The 19,971-nt window shown below is 40.9% G+C and overlaps 1 protein-coding gene and 1 pseudogene across 1 annotated transcript in view; one reads left to right on the top strand and one right to left on the bottom strand.

Moving 5' to 3' along the window:
- The first annotated feature begins 971 nt into the window (after positions 1 to 971).
- ACSM4 (acyl-CoA synthetase medium chain family member 4) overlaps positions 972 to 19,971 on the top strand; it is a 30,468-nt gene continuing 11,468 nt past the window's right edge. Inside the window, exons 1-5 of the mRNA XM_003790699.1 lie at positions 972 to 1,175; positions 4,026 to 4,236; positions 8,743 to 8,950; positions 16,294 to 16,437; positions 19,297 to 19,453. Of these exons, the coding sequence (XP_003790747.1) occupies positions 972 to 1,175; positions 4,026 to 4,236; positions 8,743 to 8,950; positions 16,294 to 16,437; positions 19,297 to 19,453 (924 nt within the window). The remainder of the gene's footprint in view (positions 1,176 to 4,025; positions 4,237 to 8,742; positions 8,951 to 16,293; positions 16,438 to 19,296; positions 19,454 to 19,971) is intronic.
- Positions 17,959 to 18,854, bottom strand: LOC105887056 (annotated as a pseudogene).

Genomic DNA, 19,971 nt, shown 5'->3' with positions numbered 1-19,971 from the left:
GAGACCAGCCTGGGCAACATAGTGAGACCTTGTTGTACAAAAAAGTCAGATATGGTGTCATCTGTAGTCCCAGCTACTCAGGAGGCTAAGCCAGAAGGATCACTGGAGCCCAGGAATTTTAGGCTGTAATGAGCTATGATCGCACCAGTGCACTCTAGCCTGGGTGACAGAGCAAGACCATGCCTAAAAAAGAAAAGAGTTTTAACAATAGCAGTAGTTAACACTTCAAAGGCAATTTTTACATAAAAATGCCTTCTAGGCATTTTATACACATTATCTTATTGTATCCTTATAATAAGCATAAGAGGGAAGTATTATATTCCTCCATTTATAGATGAGAAAATTGAGGTGCAGGGAAATAAATCGTTTGACCAAAGTCCTACAACCAGAAAGTGGCTGAGTCAGGACTTAAACCAGGTTTCTAACCAATGATAATAGAGGAATGAAGGGGAGAAGAGGACAGAATAGCTAAAAAGCAAGGGGAATGACAGGCCAACACTTAGTGGTAGAAATGGACATGTGAATGCACCAGCTTTGGGGAAGAAATTCAAGTAGAGGCATTAGCAAATACAGTTAGAACAGAGTACCAGGCACATGGAAGGAGGCCTTGAACACCCATCCAGGCAGCAAATTTTCTATTTGTCTGTTGTTTAGTTAGGGAGAAGATAGGGACAGAGGTTGGGAGCGTGACAATTTTATGGTTGTGGGGTGTTTTTAGGCTAATCTGGTTACAGACAGAACGAAAAGGAAGATACTGGTGGCAAGGAGACCCATCAGTGTCTAACAGGAGCTTCTCCAAGAAGGATGAGGTATTCTTGGCGTGTGTTCCAACTTTCGAAGGCATAGAGTCACAAGCCTGCCTCCCAATCTCACCACAGAGCACTGAGAAAGACTGACACTCTCTGCTCATCTCCCTCCACAGGCTGTGACACTTCTGCATCCATAGCAGTAGACGGAGTCTATTGGGAATCATGAAGATCCTTTTTTGCCACTACCAGACATTTAGATGTATCTGGCTTGCTAAGGCACCTGGCCGTCACTTCCACAGAGATCGCCATCTTTGGATGCCCCTGACTCTTGCTGACTTTGAGGCTATAAATCGCTGTGACAGGTCGTTGCCTAAGAACTTTAACTTTGCTGGGGATGTGCTGGACCAGTGGTCTGAAAAGGAGAAGGTATAAGATGATGGGCTTCCGTTACGGCCTTGGTGATCACTTATCTCTCAGTCTTCCATTTCCCTGTTCTGCAGTCAACTGATCGATTTCTTTGCAATTCTTTCACTCTCTTGGTTTCCTTTGTTTGTTTTCCAATTGTCCTCTTCTCTCCCCAGGGAAGATCTTAGATCCTCAACCACACATGGCTAGCTGTCTTTCTCCAGAGCCGCCTCACCCTGCCCCCTTGCTTTGTGGTTACTCTTTACCTTCTTTTTACTCCAAGTCCCACACGATAGCTTTTTGTGTTTGGACTGGTCAAATCCTTGTCCACAAAGTGGTAAATCGAGCTTTTATTTTATGAATATTGCTATCCTTTTTTTTTCTTTTCTTTTCTTTTCTTTTTTTTTTTTGAGACAGAGCCTCAAGCTGTCACACTGGGTAGAGTGCTGTGGCATCACAGCTCACAGCAACCTCCAACTCCTGGGCTCAAGCGATTCTCCTGCCTTTACCTCCCTAGTAGCTAGGACCACAGGCGCCTGCCACAATGCCCAGCTATTTATTTTTTGGTTGCAGCCGTCATTGTTGTTTGGTGGGCCTGGGCTGGATTCAAACCCGCCAGCTCAGGTGTACGTGGCTGGTACCTTAGCTGCTTGAGCTACAGGCACAGAGCCTGAATATTACTATCCTTGGAGTAATTAGGAGACAGAGATTGAGAAGAATAAAACAAGCCAGCCTTACAGACTGTTTGGAGTGCAGCCTCAGGAAAAAATCCATCTTACTGACCCTCTCCCCTCCTGGGCACTGAGCCAAGTGTGGTACCAACCAGTGCTTACCAAAGTGACCTGCAGGACCTGTGATTCAGAAGATGATGTTTGGTACTAGACACGAAATGTGCTATGGACTAAATAATCCTTCCTTTTAAATAGAGGGAGAACGTCTTCCCTGAATGCCATTGTGTCCTAATACCTAACATTTGACTAAACTCATATGTGCAGAGGGAGCACAGTTTTGTTTTCAATACATTTATTTTTCAGTCCCTGGTTTTTAGCAAGTGGTACTGATTTTCCAACTATGGTGAGGATTAAATGCAGTTTCCTTCTTAAGTATAATAAATACAAGTGAGAGTGAGTCAATGTAAAGAAATACACAAAGTACAATGGCACAGGTGCAGACAGATTTAGCAGAAATAGTGGTACTCAAACAGCTGAGGATTGTGAAATATTAACCTGTATTATTTCCTCAAATCCCCACAACCACCTTGGGGGGTTTGCAGATAGGGAACTTAATAACATCACAGAAGTTAAGCTACTTAGCCAACATCACAGAGCTCCAAAAGAACATGAACCAAGTCCCTGACCTTATGGAGCTCACATCCATAGGGCAGGAACACATCTGTAATGTAATAATGTGTGTTGGAGTCGCCTGGAACCTGAGCACAATGCTGAAGGAGCACAGGGAAGTCGGTGAGGAAGCAAAGAGAAGGCCAAGAAATGCCCACAGACAAACTAAAATATTAACTGGGCTTTGAAGTACTTGTCAACTAGGAAAGGCAAAAAGAAGTTTCCAGGTAGGGAGGAAGAAAGGTGTAATTTTCTCCAGGTAAAACATAAAGCAAAGATTGCCAGGTGCAGTGGCTCTTGCCTGTAATCCCAGCTCTCTGGGAGGCTGAGGCAGGAGGATCCCTTGAGATCAGTAGCTTAAGAGCAGCCTAAGTAAGAGCAAGAGCAAGACCCAACTCTACCAAAAAAAAAACCTTAAAAATTGGCTCAGCGCCTATAGCTCAGCAGCTAGGGCACCAGCCACATGCACTGGAGCTGGCAGGTTCAAATCCAGCCTGCTAAACAATGACAACTACAACAAAAAATAGCCAGGCATTGTGCCAGGTGCTTGTAGTCCCTACTTGGGAGGCTGAGGCAAGAGAATTGCTTAAGCCCAAGAGTTTGAGGTTGCTGTGAGCTGTGACGCCATGGCACTCTTACCCAGGGCAACAGCTTGAGGCTCTGTCTCAAAAATAAATAAATAAAATAAAATAAAAATTAAAAAATTAGCCAGGCATCATGGCAGGTGCCTATAGTCCCACTTACTCAGGAGGCTGAGGCAGAAGGATCACTCCTGAACCCAGGAGTTTGAGGTTGGTGTGAGTTAGGCTGATGCCATAGCATTCTAGCCTGGGCAACAGAGTGAGACCTTGTCTCAAAAAACAAAACACATAAAGCAAAGAGGTTTTTCATTATATATGACCTGCTTTGTAAAATGATGGGTGAGAAGTGTCCTACAGAAATTAATCAATTGATGCGACCCTCCACTCTGCTCCTCGTGACCTGTGAAACCCTTACCTCAGTCTTTGGGTACAAACAGATGTCAGGTTCCTAATCCAACTTAGTACAGCCATTAAAGTTATTTTCATGGGATCAGATCCAACCTAAGCAAGAAAGAATTTATTCTAGAAATGTGGGAGAACTCATACACTTGGGCTGGAAGCTGGAGAGTCCATCTCAGTGAGGACAGGAACCAGGACAACTCCCTGGGGCTGCATAAACACCAAGAGCCCATAGACAGGTTTTGCTCCAGCCGTTTTCCATCTTTTGGTTCCTCTCAGAAAACTCAGAGTCCAGGCAGAGAAGTTCTATTTGCCCAACCTGGGTCACATGCCCACCTACAGGTCAGGAATGGATAAGCACCCTGACAGGTTGTCTTGCTAAGACTGTGTTCAATAACAGAGAAGCAGTTCCCCCAAAGACAAACTGGGGTGTTGTCACCAGCATGCTCGGGAACAGATGCTAAGGGGAAGGGAGAAATGGCAAATGCCTTACCTATCTGGGAACCAGTCATGTAAACCTACTCTTCTCTTTCCCGTGTGTCCCTGGCCAGACAGGAGAGAGACCTGCCAATCCAGCCCTGTGGTGGGTGAATGGCAAAGGGGATGAGGTGAAATGGAGCTTCAGAGAACTGGGTTCCTTGTCCCGAAAGGCCGCCAATGTACTTACCAAGCCATGTGGCCTGCAGAGAGGAGACCGAGTGGCTGTGATTCTGCCCCGAATCCCTGAGTGGTGGCTGGTAAATGTGGCTTGCATGAGAACAGGTCGGTGCCAATGTTTAATATTTCTAAAAAATACAAAAAGAGAGATTAAAACTCACAGGTTTTCTGAAATGTTAGCTCTGATTAAAGTGATGCTTACAGAAGACAGAAAAAGAGTTGAAATTAGACAACCAAATTGTACTAATAATAATGACCTTCAGAGGTAGGTATTATCGTGATAACTATTTTGCAGAAGAGAAAACTAAGGCTCAGAGAGGTTAGGAAGTTTGTCAAAAGTCACACAGCCAGAAAGCTATGCAATTAGGATTTAAACACAAAGATGTATTAAAGCAAATGTGGGTACCAATACCTCTTTGCAGTCACTGGCTAAATTATATATGACATATTCATCTAGAATAGATGTTCCGGAATTTACTTCTCTGAATGTATTTGGATTCTCTCTGACATAAAATATATTCAGCATATTCAATAACACACTTTCTCTCAAAATACTAATTTATAAAGTACCCCCCCAAAAAAATTCCAGTGGGTTCTTTTCTCCTCTAGGACAGGAGTTAGCAAACCATAGCCTATGGATTGGCCACTTGTTTATGTAAAGAAATTTTTAATGAAATACATCCATGTTCATTTATCTATAATATATATGTGTGTGTGTGTGTGTATGTATATATATATATTGTCTTTGGCTCTTTAAAAAAAATTATTTCCAAATATCAGAAGAGCACAAATCTTTTGGTTACACAAATTGCTTTTGTACAGTTTGAGTCAAAGTTACAAGTGTGCCCATCACCTGGTTAGTGTGCCTTGTACACTAGAAGTGAATTTATCCCTCCCTTCCTGTCTCCTGTCAGCAGTTTGCTTCCCTATGGCTCCTTTTGTTCCACAACAGAAGAATTGCTAATCAAGACAGAAATACCATGACCCACATAGTCTAACATATTTATTATCTGGCCCTTTATCAAAAAAATGTTTGACAATCCCTACTCTAAAACATGACAATTGTTGATAAATTAATTAAAAATAGGTCAGGTAGAGAGTCTCATGCCTATAGTCCCAGCTACTTCGGAGGCTGAGGTAGGCAGATCGCTTGAGTCCAGGAGTTTGAGGTTGCGGTGAGCTATGATGATGCTGCTGCACTCTAGCCTGGGTGACAGAGCAAGACCCTGTCTCAAAAAAACAAAACAATAAATCAATTAAAAAATAAATAAGAATATTTATTTACCATAGAGAACACAAAGAAATTTGTTGCAGAATCAATTAATTAAATTAATTAATCAAAAAATAAAAAAGGATAACATACCATTGAGAACACAAAGAAATTTGTTGCAGTATCATTAATAATAGTAAATTAAGGCTGGACACAGAGGCTCACACCTGTAATCCTACCACCCTGGAAGGCCACAGTAGAGGATTGCCTGAGTTCAGGAGTTCAAGACCAGCCTGAGCTAGAGCGTGACCTCCCTCTCTAAAAATAGGCAGGTATTGTGGTGGGCTCCTGTAGTCCCAGTTACTAGGGAGGCTGAGACAAGAGGACCAATCACTTGTGCTGAAGAGTTGCTGTGAGCTATGACACCATGGCACTCTAACAAAGTGAGACAAAGTGAGACTCTGTCTCAAAAATAATAATAATAATTATAGTAGTAGTAAATTACTGAGAACGACTTAAATAGAAAATATTAAATAATTTATAGCCTAGTTTAGATTAAAGTCGAAGTATGTTTATTGCTGATTAAAGTTACGACATCTTATCTTGGAATATCACCAAAAGGTTTCTTTAACTTTTTAGTCCTAAATAATCCTCAATAAAGGATATTAAGCAATAGAATATTACTAAAAGAATGATTATAAGGATTTCATAATAGTGTTGAAAATGTTCTTCCTTCCCATATATCAAATCAGTACACTGTACCCCATAAAACATCAATGTACCCAGTTATGATTTAATTTTTTAAAAAGTAAAAAAAACCAGCAATGTATATAACTTCCAAATGTAAAAAAAAATTGGATTGAGAAAAGATTGAGGGTGGTTTTGGTTTATTTGTCATAATTATGTACTTAATATTATTTAACTTATGCAATTTATGAAATGCTAATGAAAAATGAACACATAAGGAGAATGGTTAAAAAAACTACTCAGTTAATTATATGTAAAGCAAACATCTGAGGATTATGTTTCTAACTCAGAATTATTAAATCGTCTAAGTGAATATAGAAACTGCTTATGCAATACCACATGCCAAAACATTTGAGTTTTTACTGTAAAGTATATGCAGTAAAGCCTAAGATATCTGCTACCTAAAATCTAATAGAAGAAAACTTTGCCCAACCTTGAAGTTAGAGGTCTATTCATTGTACACATTCACATCACAAATCTTTAAAAGCAAGAGGTTTGCAAAATAAGTAATATTATATTTTAATATTGAGTGAACATTCTGAGATCCTCTAAGGAATTTCCTCAGCTTCCTTATCCTCAGGTATTTATTCATTTCTCAAGAGGGGATGACACCTGAAAGCTTTTAAAATATATTCAATAATATAAAATCTCTTGAGTGGTGCCCATAGCTCAGTGGGTAGGGTGCTGGCCACATATACTGAGGCTGGCACGTTTGACCCGGCTCAGGCCAGCTAAAACAACAATGACAACTGCAACAACAAAAAAAATTGTTGTGGGTGCCTATAGTCCCAGCTACTTGGGAGGCTGAGGCAAGAGAATCATTTAAGCCCAAGAGTTTGAGGTTGCTGTGAGCTGTGACACCACTGCACTCTACCCAGGGTGACAGCTTGAGACTATCTCAAAAATAAAAAAAAAAAAATAGATAAAATAATAAATATATATATATATAAAGTCTTCTTCCTAATAATTCAACTGTATATCTGTCTGTTTAGCAAACTTTAGGGAAATACATAGTCTAGTATACAACACAGGTCTTGGGAATCTGGGAATATACCTTTGAATTCTGGCTCTGCCACAGTTCTGGCTTGGTGACCTTAAGGCAAGTTGTCATCTATACAGAGATTAATTTTAAGTGAAATACCCAGCACATAACAAGTGATAGGTGGTCAATAAATGGGAGAGGTCATCTATAATACTTTAAATACACTTCACTTTCTTCACATTGATTTACTTTAGAAAGTGCAAACTACTCTCTTACATCTGATTCTATCATATATGTTCTTCCCATAGGGAACTGGTATCTTAAAATCAAGCCCATTTCCAGCCAGTATTTAGGCTAAAGTGAGGAGTTGGAATAATTTAATAATTAAAGTTAATTTAGTCAAATATTAACAAGGCCAGACCCTGGGATCCACAGATATTTCAGGGCTGGCTCTGCCACTCACCAGCTCTGACCAAACCCATATTCCATCAAATGATGACAACTGCATAGGCCAAAACAGGGTTGCTTAAAACAGTAGTCTCCAACCATTTTTAGTTGTACAATCTATTGATAAAAATATTTAGGATGCACATCTTCCTATCTAAATATAGGTATTTACATTAATATCCATTAATATAACATGTATATTATAAAACATATACACAAATGACATAAAAACATAAAAAGAATTCTAGTATCTCAATAACCATTTTAAATTCTATTATTTTCTTCTCTTATTTCTAATGGATTGCCTTGTAAGAGTAGCTTTGAAGATAATTGGTTCGGAAGATTCATTAAAAATGTGTTAAAAACTATAAAGTGCTAGTCAAGTATTATAATAATTCAAATGTTGCATTAAAATGTTACGTGGTAAAAGTCCATTATTCTAATACCTACTAATGTATTTTGCCATGATTTTGGCCCAAACTTTCAAAAAAAAATTTCCTTTTAATTTTTTTTAATTCAGATTCAAAGCTTCAGTGTATGAAAACTGTTTTGACATTTTCTAAGGGATTTTCCAAAAATTTTTGTAAAAATATCAGCTAGATTGCTTGCTCCCACCTAAGGAAGAGAAATGAGATGCTCTTTGTTGGCTGGAAAATGCTTTCGTTGCAAGTTCATTACAGGTTCAACAAAACCGATCACCATATCCCAGGATAATATTTTTCATATGGATATAATTATTGCTTTCTGGAGTTGCACTTTTAATACATAAGCACAAATAAAAGAACTTAAAACATTTATATAGATGCAGAATTAGGACTACCCATGTAGGATGCACATACTTATTTTTCGCTCAAAAATTTGGGCAAAAAAGTGCATACTATACATGGTAAATATAGTATATGCAAGACACTATCTACTAACTACTCAACTAACAGAGTTGAATAGCTAGTAGATAAGGAAAGGAGGGCACAGAGAAATCAAAGTCACAAAGCTAGTAAGTTACAAGACTAGATGAGACCCATGGTCTGTCAGACTCCAAAGCCATGTTCTAAGGATTCCCAATGATGGGTCATGTGGGAGGTCCCTGGGAACCAAGGTAGAGGTAGCTGAAGTTTCTCCAAAACTTCTCCCTGACCACCACAAGACCCATGTTTTCTATACTCCAGGAAGTCTTACCTAATGGACAACAGTTTTGTTCACCTCAGGATGCTCTGTCTTTTCCCAGGGCTTGTCTTCATCCCAGGAACAACCCAGCTGACAGCAAAAGACATGCTGTACCGGCTGCAAGCATCCAAGGCCAAATGCATAGTGGCCAGTGAGGAGGTGGCACTGGCAGTGGAGTCCATCATGTCTGAGTGTCCCGACCTGAAGACCAAACTCCTGGTGTCTCCCCGTGAACGGAATGGGTGGCTCAACTTCCAGGAGTTAGTTCAGTGAGTATTTTTTCCCAACCTATTTGAAGCAGCAGCCCCAACAACACAAATTACAGCTACATCTCAGAGAGCCCTTGCCTTCAAGAACTTGGCAACACTGTGAGTTGATCTGGGCTCCTTCCTAGAAAAGAACTGTCTATTCAAAGGATTTAAGGGCAGAAGGAAAGGCTATAGCTCTGCCTCTATTTTTCTGTTTCCTTTATGGCCTATGAAGAGTATCCTGCATGGTCTGGCCCTTGCCTACCTTCTGGGCTACCTCTCCCACCACCTGCCCTTTTATTCTTCAAACATGTCCTACCTCAGTGCTATTGCACCTGATATTTCCTCTGCCTGGAATACATTCACTTATTCCTTTTCTCAGGTGGTTCCTTCTTATCAGATTTCAGTTCACATGTTTTATCCCGTATGAGACTTTTCTGGCCACCCTATCTAAAGTAGAATTACAAGACACTCTTTCACATCATTCTCTTGTTTTCTTCATATCACTAAGCATTATCTGAATTTTGTGTCCATTCATATATTCTCGCATTTAGAGTCCATTTGTCTTGCTCTAGAGCAGGGGTGAGTCAATCAGGGCCCACAGGCCAAATCTGCCCTGCAATCTAGTTTTATAAATAAAGTTTTATTAGAATGCAGCCATGCTCATTTGTTTCTTTGTTGTCTATTGCTGCTTCCACGTTTCAACAGCAGAGTGGAGTAGTTACAACATAAACTAAACATGTTCCAGCAACAGAGTTGAGTAGTTATAACATAAACTAAACCCACAAAGCCTAAGATACTTGCTACATGGCCCTTTGCAGAAAAGTTTGCCACCCCCTGCTCTTAACTATAAGCCCTAAGAAAGCAGAGGCTTTTTTTTCCTGTCTACTCAGTTGATCATCCTATCCCCAATTCCTAATACCTAGTTTAAGAAATATTTGCTGAATGTGTAAATGAATCAACTAAACAGGACATTTAACCTCAGTTTTCTTCAGATATAATATGAGGATAACTGCACATATCTTAAGTGTTACTTTAGGATAAAATAAGCTAATATGTGAGAAAGTGCTTCCTGGGCTATAAAAAATGAATGAAATGTTAATTAATGGTATTAGCCTTCAAAGAGGTATTAAATAGCTTGTTTTAAAAAAAATTATTCTCCTGGAAAAGTTTGTAGATAGAGAAGACATGTAAAAGCCTGTTGAATAATAGACCAGTTTTTTTTGTTGGAATGAAATTTTGTCCTTTGAATTAATGTAAATCAAATACTACTGGCCAATCCCAAAATTCTCTCTCAAGGGCCATCCCAATTGAATCCCCTTTGTGTCTTTTTTCTTTTTTTTTTGAGACAGAGTCTCACTATGTCACCCTTGGTAGAGTACCGTAGCATCACAGTTCATAGCAACCTCAAACTCTTGGGCTTAAGTGATTCTCTTGTCTCAGCTTCCCAAGTAGCTGGAACTATAGGCGCCCACCACAATACCCAACTATTTTTTGTTGCAGTTGTCATTGTTGTTTAGCAGGCTCAGGCCGGGTTTGAACCCACCAGCCTGGGTGTATGTGGCTGGCACCCTACCCACTGAGCTATGGGCACCGCCCCTGTTTGTGTCTTTTATAAGCTTGGATGAGTTACAACCTTGGATGAGTCAAGTAATATTTCTGAAACTGCATCTTATCCATAAAATGGAGATAAGGATCTACTTCATGGAGTGGTAGAAAAATCAAATGTGATAAAGCCTGTGAAGTGCTTAGCATAATTCACTCCATAAGAATCATGATAATTATGATTGTTATTATTATTGTTTTCAAGTCATTCAACAGTGCCGTGGTTCCTAAGGTAGTGGTATTCAAATTATTTGGATATGTATCTCCATCAGTAAATACATTTTAATACACCTCTCAATCTATATACTTATTTCTTTATAAATAACATATAGGTACTTTATGCATTAGACAAATACAAAACATAAAAATTTTAGAGAGTGAGGAAAAAAACATAGAACTTGAAGTTCTCCTGTTTTCTTCTCTATCCCGATTGCCTTGCACAGTCACTGAGCAGCAAGCACTCCCTCTTCAGAGACTCTTGTCCTAAACAACCCTACGATTTTCTGTTGAGTCCCCAAGGAATCTTAAAGATTTCACAAAATAAAAAGAACTTTAAACTGGGCGGCATCTGTGGCTCAAAGGAGTAGGGCACTGGCCCCATATGCCAGAGGTGGTAGGTCCAAACCCAGCCCCAGCCAAAAAAAAAAAGAACATTAAACTCATATAAATTTCAAATTGTACATTGGTGGGGGGGAGTTTCCAAGATGAAAGGACTCCTCGTTTCAAACAAGCAACTTGGGAGTATCATAACTTCAGAAAGGCCATGGAGTGTTTCTCTAAAAGCTGAAGAAGGGATAGCTATCTCATTGCTAGCAGTTGGCCAGTTTTTTAGAAAACCACACACAGCAATAATTTTACATTGTTAGGATCAATCTTCTTCTTCCTTTTTTTTTTTTTTTTTTTTTTTGAGGCAGAACCTCAAGCTGTCACCCTGGGTAGAGTGCTATGGCGTTACACAGCTAACAGCAACCTCCAACTCCTGGGCTCAAGCGAGTCTCCTGCCTCCACCTCCCAAGTAGCTGGGACTACAGGCACCCGCCACAACGCCTGGCTATTTTTTGGTTGCAGCCGTCATTGTTATTTGGCAGGCGCAGGCTGGATTCGAACCACCAGCTCAGGTGTATGTGGCTGGCGCCTTAGCTGTTTGAGCCACAGGTGCGGAGCGTAGGGTCAATCTTCTATGCAAGGAGTTCATTTTAAGGTTTCCCATTCTCCTTCTGCCCCTCAAGTATGGAAGTCCATGAATACTTTGCAGAATGTTCCTAATGGAATAGGGAACAGGTCAAAATTAGGGGCCAGGCTGTTTCCTTTCTTCTGTCCCAGTGCACAGGAATCCTTCCCTGTGGGTCTAGAACTCTGGATTCTGATCTTCAGGGGATCAAGATCATGTTCCAGGCACAGGAGCATGAGCAAAGATATAAAGCAAAAAAATACCCTAATGTGTGCAAAAAGATAGATTTAAGCAGTGTAAGGGATCTGGAGAAGAAAATATGGAATAGAGCAAAATCTGGAAGAGCAAGCAGCGAAGTCCAAATTATGGAGGCTCTGTTAGCCTATGCTAAATCTTCAACTTGACCCTGAAAACAAGGGAAGGAATTGAAGAGTTTTAAGAAGTGTTGAGGTCAGGTCCCAATTTTAAAGATTTCTTTGGCACTCATATAGAGTATGATTTAAGGAGGACAGAATTGGAATCAGAGAGACCATCTAGGTGAGAGATGATGAGGATCTTAAGCTAAGCTCTGGTTCATAGGATACAAGAAAGGGGGAAATCTAATGAACTAGCAGGACTTGGAGAGTAAATTGGACCTGGAGTCTGATCTTCTCAAAGGCTCATCTGCTTTTTCACTTAGGTGACTGGGTGGATGGGATACTATCAGATGGAGAAAGATCCAGTATGAGAGCTTAATATAATGAGTTTAAAGTTGGACATACTGAGATAGAAGAGTCTGTGAAACATACAAATACCCAGGAGGCATAGACATATGCGGTCTGACAATTAAGTTTGTGAACTTGACACCATGCATTTATTTTGGCAGCACCATACAAACAGCTAGACAAAGGTTCATAACCTTGTCTATCAGTATCTTACAGCTGTGTTCACGTTGATGTGTGGTGGTGTCTTGCTGAGTGGTGTTCACTATTGTTGCATGTTTTTGTGGACTGTCACAAGAACTCAGAGCTTGAATTGGAGCAAAGAACAAACATTGAATTTCTTGTTAAACTTGGCAAGAGTGGAAGTGAAATTAGGGACATATTAGTCCAAGTTTATAGGGATAATACCATGAAGAAAATGGTAGTGTACAAATAGATTAAACATTTTTCCTGAGGGCAGAGAAAGTGTGTGTCACTAATGAAGAGAGGTCAGGGTGGCGAATAGGCAGAACTGACTAAAACACTGCAAAACAAAAATTTGTCAAATCATGCATCAATATCATTAGCTGACTATGGGAAGTAGAGCAGAGTAAGTGATAGTTAGGAAAGTCTTAACTGAAAATCTTGGCATGAGAAAGGTGTGGCTCTTACTTTCACAGCAATGCACCAGCTCACACAGCACTGTCTATGAGGGAGTTTTTAGCCAGTAAACAAATAACTATATTGGAACACCTTGACTCACCTGATCTAGCTCCCAATGACTTTTTTTCTTTAACTAAAGGTAAAGGAAATATTGAAAGGAAGACATTTTGATGACATTCAAGACCTCAAGGGTAATACCACAGCAGCTCTGATGGTCACTCCAGAAAGAGTTTCAATATTGCTTTGAATTGGACTGGAGTCTGGTGTTGGTGTATAACTTCCCAAGGAGAGTACTTCAAATGTGACTGTAGTGATGAGGAATGTAGCACTTTTTCTAGGATGAGTTCCCAAACTTAATTGTCAGACCTCATATACGTCTCAAGGAAGTACAAGTAGAAATCTGGAAGTTATTAGTATATAATATGCACTGAAAAATCCAGAAAGGGCTAGGCATGGTGGTTCGTGCCTGGTAATCCTACCATTTTGGGAAGCCAGGAGTTGGAGACCAGTCTGGGTAACATAGCAAGAACCTGTCTCTCCAAAATGCTAAAAAAAAAAATAGCCAGACAGGGTGGCATGCACCTGTAGTCCCAGCTATTCAGAAAGCTGAGGCAAGAGGACTACTTCCCTTGAGCCTAGGAAGCCGAGAAATTCAAGGCTGCGGGAAGCCATGACTGCACCACTGCACTTTAGCCTGGGTGAAAGAGTGAGACTCTGCCTCTGAAAAAAAAAGAGAAAATAGAAAAGAAAATTCCAGAAAGATTATAACTCAGAACTCAAGTACCCAAGGAAAGAGAGACAAGTCAGACAGTTGGAATAGCTGCTTAAAAATCTCCTTATCTGGCTTGAGACCTGTGTTTCAAGCAGCTAAGGTGCCAGCCACATATACTTGAGCTAGCGGGTTCAAATCCAGCCAGGGCCTGCCAAACAACAACAGCTACAACCAAAAAATAGCCAGGTGTTGTGGCTCCTGTAGTCCCAGCTACTTGGGAGGCAGAGGCAGAAGAATCGCTTGAGCCCAGGAGTTGGAGGTTGCTGTGATGCCATGGCACTCTACCCAGGGCAATAGCTTGAGGCTCTGTCTTAGAAAAAAAAAAAAAATCTTCTTATCAAGTGGTGCCTATGGCTCAAGGAGAAGGGTGCCGGCCCTATATGCTGGAGGTGCGGGTTCAAACCCAGCCCCAGCCAAAACTGCAAAAAAAAGAAACAGAAAAGAAAAAAAATCCCCTTGTCACTCAGCACTCAGAGATTGTCACTTCTTTTGGTTAAATAAGTACATAAAGACCTAACATCAATAGGCCTAGATGCAGTGGTTCATGCCTGTAATCCCAGCACTCTGGAGACCAAGGTGGGCAGATCGCCTGAGCTCACGAGTCTGAGACCAGCCTGAGCTAGAGTGAGACCCCCGCCTCTAAAAATAGCCAGGCAAACTGAGGTTCTTCAGTTGACATCCAGCACGAAATTCTGACTTGTGGAATGAGGGGATGGCATATTTGTTCAGGGATGGAAGGAACTGTTGGAACTACCCACAATCTTAGCACAGATTATTATCAGTTAGAATGCTTTTGATTTTAGTAATCTAAATAAAAATGACAATACAAAAAATGTTATTATCTCACAAGTAAGTACAGAGGTAGGGTAGACTGAAAGTTGGTTAATTCAGTGGTTCAATGACAGTAATAGGGGACCCAGATTCATTCATCTTTCCATCATGCCATCCTCTGATCCCAACATAGTGAGGGTAGCTCCAGGAATCCTGCACTTTCACAGTATTCAAAGGCCATAAAACAGCATGGATGGGATGGGAGAAGGACGCATCCCTTCCTCAAGACTTTTTACAAAACAAGGAAATATTTCCCATTAAAACCTTATCTGGCTCGGCACCTGTGGCTCAAGTGGCTAAGGTGCCAGCCACATATACCTAAGGTGGCGGGTTCGAATCCAGCCCGGGCCCACCAAACAACAATGATAGCTGCAACCGGAAGAAAAATAGCCAGGCATTGTGGCAGGCACCTGTGGTCCCAGCAACTTGGGAGGCAGAGGCAGGAGATTCGCTTGAGCCCAGGAATTGGAGGTTGCTGTGAGCTATGCCACGGCACTCTACCCAGGGGGACAGCTTGAGGCTCTGTCTCAATAATAATAATAATAATAATAAAACCTTATACTACACATGCCCATTTTTAAACCAATCACTGGTAAGGGAAGGCATTACCATGACTGGCTTAGGTTAATTAAAAATTGTCCCCAGGAATTCCACAGGAATAGTCTCCCCTGATGCACATAACTGCCTACTGATACCTAAATAAAATCAGAATGTTATTAAGGTATGGAAAGAAGAGGAGAGCTATCCGGTAAGCAACTGGCTGCGTCTGCCAGAAATATTGACGATATCGGACAAAAATTATTAAAAAGTTTGATTCAAATGCCAAAAGAGCTCTCTTTAAATAATAGACTCCTGAAGTGTTAATAGAAATTTACAAAGATTCAATGCCAATTTTTAAACAGTCACAGATTTTTTAAAAGCACTGGGAAAAATATTTAAGTAAATAAAATTCATGTTCTTGTGCTATTAATGCTGGAAGTTATCTTGGCTATTTGGCCTATATGGAAATGAAGTTAACCAAAAAAAAAAAAAAAAGGAAGATGATGATGATAATTTGAGTTATTAAATCTTCGCACGGGTTCAGCACCTGTAGCTCAGCGGCTAGGGTGCCAGCCACATACACCAGAGTTGGCAGGTTCGAATCCAGCCTGGGCCTACCAAACAACAATGAAAACTATAACCAAAAAGTAGCCAGATGGTGGTGCCTGTAGCTCACTGCATAGGGCGCCAGCCACATACACCCAGGCTGGCAGGTTTGAACCTGGCCCAGGCCAGCTAAAACAATAACTGCAACAACAACAAAAAAATAGTCGGGTGTTGTGGCAGGCGCCTGTAGTCCCAGCTACTAAGGAGGCTGAGGCAGGAAAATAACTTAAGCCCAAAAGTTTGAGGTTGCTGTGAGCTGTGACACTACAGCACTCTACCCAGGGCAAAATAGCAAGAGTCTGTCTCAAAAAAAAAAATCTTCCCATGGTCTTCAAAGTCCCTCTAAGATTTCTGGAGGAATTCCTCTCAGGGAAGTTTTGGATTAGGTTCAGTTCTATTAACTCTCTTTTGCTAAAAAGAACATAAACAACAGAAATTTGGGGGTTATATTGGCCTGGCCATTTTGAGTCACCACCTCGGGGCTAATATTTTGCAGATCTGCATCTGAAGAGCACAGCTGTGTGCAAACAGGAAGTCAAGAACCAATGGCCATTTATTTCACCAGCGGGACCTCAGGCTCTCCTAAGATGGCCCAGCACTCTCAGAGCAGCCTTGGAATTGGGCACACCCTCTCTGGAAGGTAGGAAGGAAAACTCTATTTTTGGTGAACTCCCCCATGAGATCTCAATTTGTGTAGCCAACCTGGCCTTGAATGTTTGTATCTCCAATGCACCATCTACAAAGCAGAACTCTTGAAGCCCCTGCCCAACCCTAGCCCAGTAAATGGCACCCTGAGTAACCAACTGATCGAGCAAGAACTTAAGAATTGACCTTGATTCAATCCCATAACAGCATGTCTGACTCCCTCTCCTCATTGCCAGGTAAATTTACCCAGAAAGACCTCTCTAAAAGAATGGCTATCCTGAAACTATCAGATTACCCTGTTTTATTTCCTTTGTAGTATTTATCAGTATTTGAAATTACAATATTTTTTTTCTAGCATGAGATATTTTTCAATTTTATTTACAATATTTATAACAGTAAAAACTGGAATTCATTTTATTTATTACAATATTACACTAAAAAATGGGAAAAAGTCTAAGAACAAAAAATTCATTTTAAAAGATCATAAAATCATAACTTATTTTAGTCCTCAAATGAAGTTGTGAACAGGCATTAAAAACATGTTGTGGGCTCGGCGCCTATAGCTCAACCGGCTAAGGCGCCAGCCACGTACACCTAAGGTGGCAGGTTCGAATCCCCAGCCCAGACCCGCCAAACAACAATGACGGCTGCAACCAAAAAATAGCCGGGCATTGTGGCGGGCGCCTGTGGTCCCAGCTACTTGGGAGGCAGAGGCAAGAGACTCGCTTGAGCCCAGGAGTTGGAGGTTGCTGTGAGCTGTAATGCCATGGCACTCTACCCAGGGGGACATCTTGAGGCTCTGTCTCAAAAAAAAAAAAAAAAAAAAAAACATGTTGTGAAAGTGTTCAGTGACATGCAGAGATCTTAGCTCTGTTTTTGTAGTCCATCTATTATACCAATGCCTCTTCGTTAAGCTGTTATCTCGCCTCAAACCTCCTATACCTCTTCACCCATCTCACTCAGCCTAACCTTGCTTCCTATTTTATTGAGAAAAGTAAATCAATCAGAAGGCACTTCTGGGCTCGGTGCCTGTGGCTCAAGTGGCTAAGGCACCAGCCACATACTAAGGTGGCAGGTTCGAATCCAGCCTGGGCCCACCAAAAAAACGACAGCTGCAACCAAAAATTAGCCGGGCATTGTGGCAGGCACCTGTGGTCCCAGCTACTTGGGAGGCTGAGGCAAGAGACTTGCTTGAGCCCAGGAGTTGGAGGTTGCAGTGAGCTATGATGCTATGGCACTCTACCCAGGGGGACAGCTTGAGGCTTTGTCTCAAAAAAAAAAAGAAGGCACTTCTGTAACCCATCAGCCGGCATCTCTGCCATATATGCTCCTCTCCTGTTCCAATGGTCCGAATATCTCAATGAAGACCAACCCCTTCACCTGCGTATTAGATCCCAGCCCTCTGCCCGCCCATCCATTAAAGAAACTGCACATCATCCCTATGACACAAGAGGGTGCCTTGAATGAAGACTCTCGTCACCAGTCTAGAACAGGCATAGGTATAAGCACTCTTCATCTGTACAATGCTTTTTATGTCTGTTTTATTGACTTCTTTCCAGCATCTAAAACTTTAGCCAACAGCTCCTGTGTTTCAGCAGTTAGGGGTGCATGTGAAAACTTGCAGTATTCACCTTGATAACATTTTGTTCCTGTGTGGTAAAATTTGCAAGGATATTCATTATGCAAATATAGACAGTCTTTGCCTCTGGTACAATCTCCTTGTACATAAAAACTTCACATTTCCTTTTTCTTCTCTATCTCTGCATCATGATCAAATTTGCACTGGTCTCCCTTAATACATTTCCTTTCAAGAAAATATTTACAAATTTGTTTTCCCTTGTATTCCACCGTATGTGGGTTGATGAATCCCTGACTCACGCTCCCGTGCTGCTGCTTCTCTTTAGGTTTACCATCCTCCTCCTGGGAGCCACTGTTTCTCAGCAAAACATTTGATCCTTTGTCTCCAGGGCCAGGCCATTTTCATTGCATTTTATTCTTCTTACTACTCTTGTGACCAGCTTTTATAGTTTTATTTTTTTTGTTTAGCAGCTTGCTGGGTATCTTTTGCTCCCTCTTTCTTCATAGATACTTCAGGAAATGGTAGAGGTTGAGTAGCATTCACCATTTCTTTAGCTTGACATACTGTTGAAGTTCTTTGGCAAAATTATCTTCTGACTCCTGGCTGCAGACATCATCATCACTATATACATCATAGTCCTTACTTCTTGATTTTCTGTGTAGCAGATTCTTCGATGATGTTGTTGAGTTTCCAAAGTGCCTTAAACTGTGCAGTCTTGGCAGGTTATTTAACATCTCCATGCCTCTGTTTTCCTATCTTTCGCCAAAGTCCGTGGCTGGTCTTTTGCCGAGGGTGGGGTTAGGGGGTTTTGAGAAAAAATTCTCAAAATCCATTACCCAGATAGGAGCCTCCCTCTGCAGAGCCCAGTCGCTACAGAGTCTACGATATTTAGAAATATACTCAATTTACTTTAATGTGTACTTGTTAGCTGTCTCCCTAAAATAAGGGCAGAGATCTGGCCTACTGTGCTCACTGCTGTAAAACAGTGCCTGGAATGACAAATATTTGTTGCATCAATGGACAAACTCACAAAATCATGCCACACTCAGCCACCCACTTTATTCTCAGACCATCTAGGACTCTGAAAACAAATCTTCTAGGAAAAGTGGGAATAGAATCCCTCACCTTGCCTTGGGGCTACTTTTGACCATTTTCTGTAGCCTTTGAGGTTTGGGGGCAAAGTCACTCCTCAAAGACACCAGTTTTTCTGCCTTTAGGTTTTTTACTTCTATCATTTATTTATTATCCGTTTCATTCCTTCTTCACATCGTTTAGATATTGGCTGGACTTGAAGTCCTCAGATATCATCTGGAACATGTCTGATACAGGCTGGATCAAGGCTGCCATTGGCAGTGTGTTTGCTTCCTGGCTTCAGGGAGCCTGTGTTTTTGTGCATCGGATGGCCCAATTGGACACAGACAACTTCCTAGATGTAAGTCACAACCTCCATTCCATATATGCACATATCTTTAGAGTTCTTCCTCATTCCCCACAAAACTGTAAAGATTCTAGGGCTCTTGGGTTTCTGGAAGTCAGTCTTTATATGAAACAAAGTCTCCAGGGTCTTGGCTTTTGAAATGTATTTAACAAAGTGAAGGAGGAACACCTATAACACTCTCGAGCATGAAATCCAGTCTTCTGCTTCAAATTGCTCAGGATTTGCTAGCGCGGCTAAGTCTGAGGCTGTTTAACAGTAATATGCCCAGAGGAGGTGAGGGGAAAGGTCAGAGACTGCATCAACCAATGTTTTCTTTTTGTATGTTCTGTTGTCCATATAAACTAAAAAAAAAAAAAAAAAAAAAAACCCATTAGTGGGGTCATTTTCTGGACCCCTCCCTTTTGTGATCTGACTGTTTTAAGAACTTGGTTCTAAAATAATAGAAGTATCAAATCTAAACAAGTATTTTTATTTCTGATTCATTGAAACACAGATAATAGCTGATAAATCTG

This window comes from Otolemur garnettii, unplaced genomic scaffold, assembly GCF_000181295.1.
Source record: "Otolemur garnettii isolate 467f Iridium unplaced genomic scaffold, OtoGar3 scaffold00044, whole genome shotgun sequence".
Lineage (NCBI taxonomy): Eukaryota > Metazoa > Chordata > Mammalia > Primates > Galagidae > Otolemur > Otolemur garnettii.
This window is presented reverse-complemented; position numbering and strand designations above follow the sequence as displayed.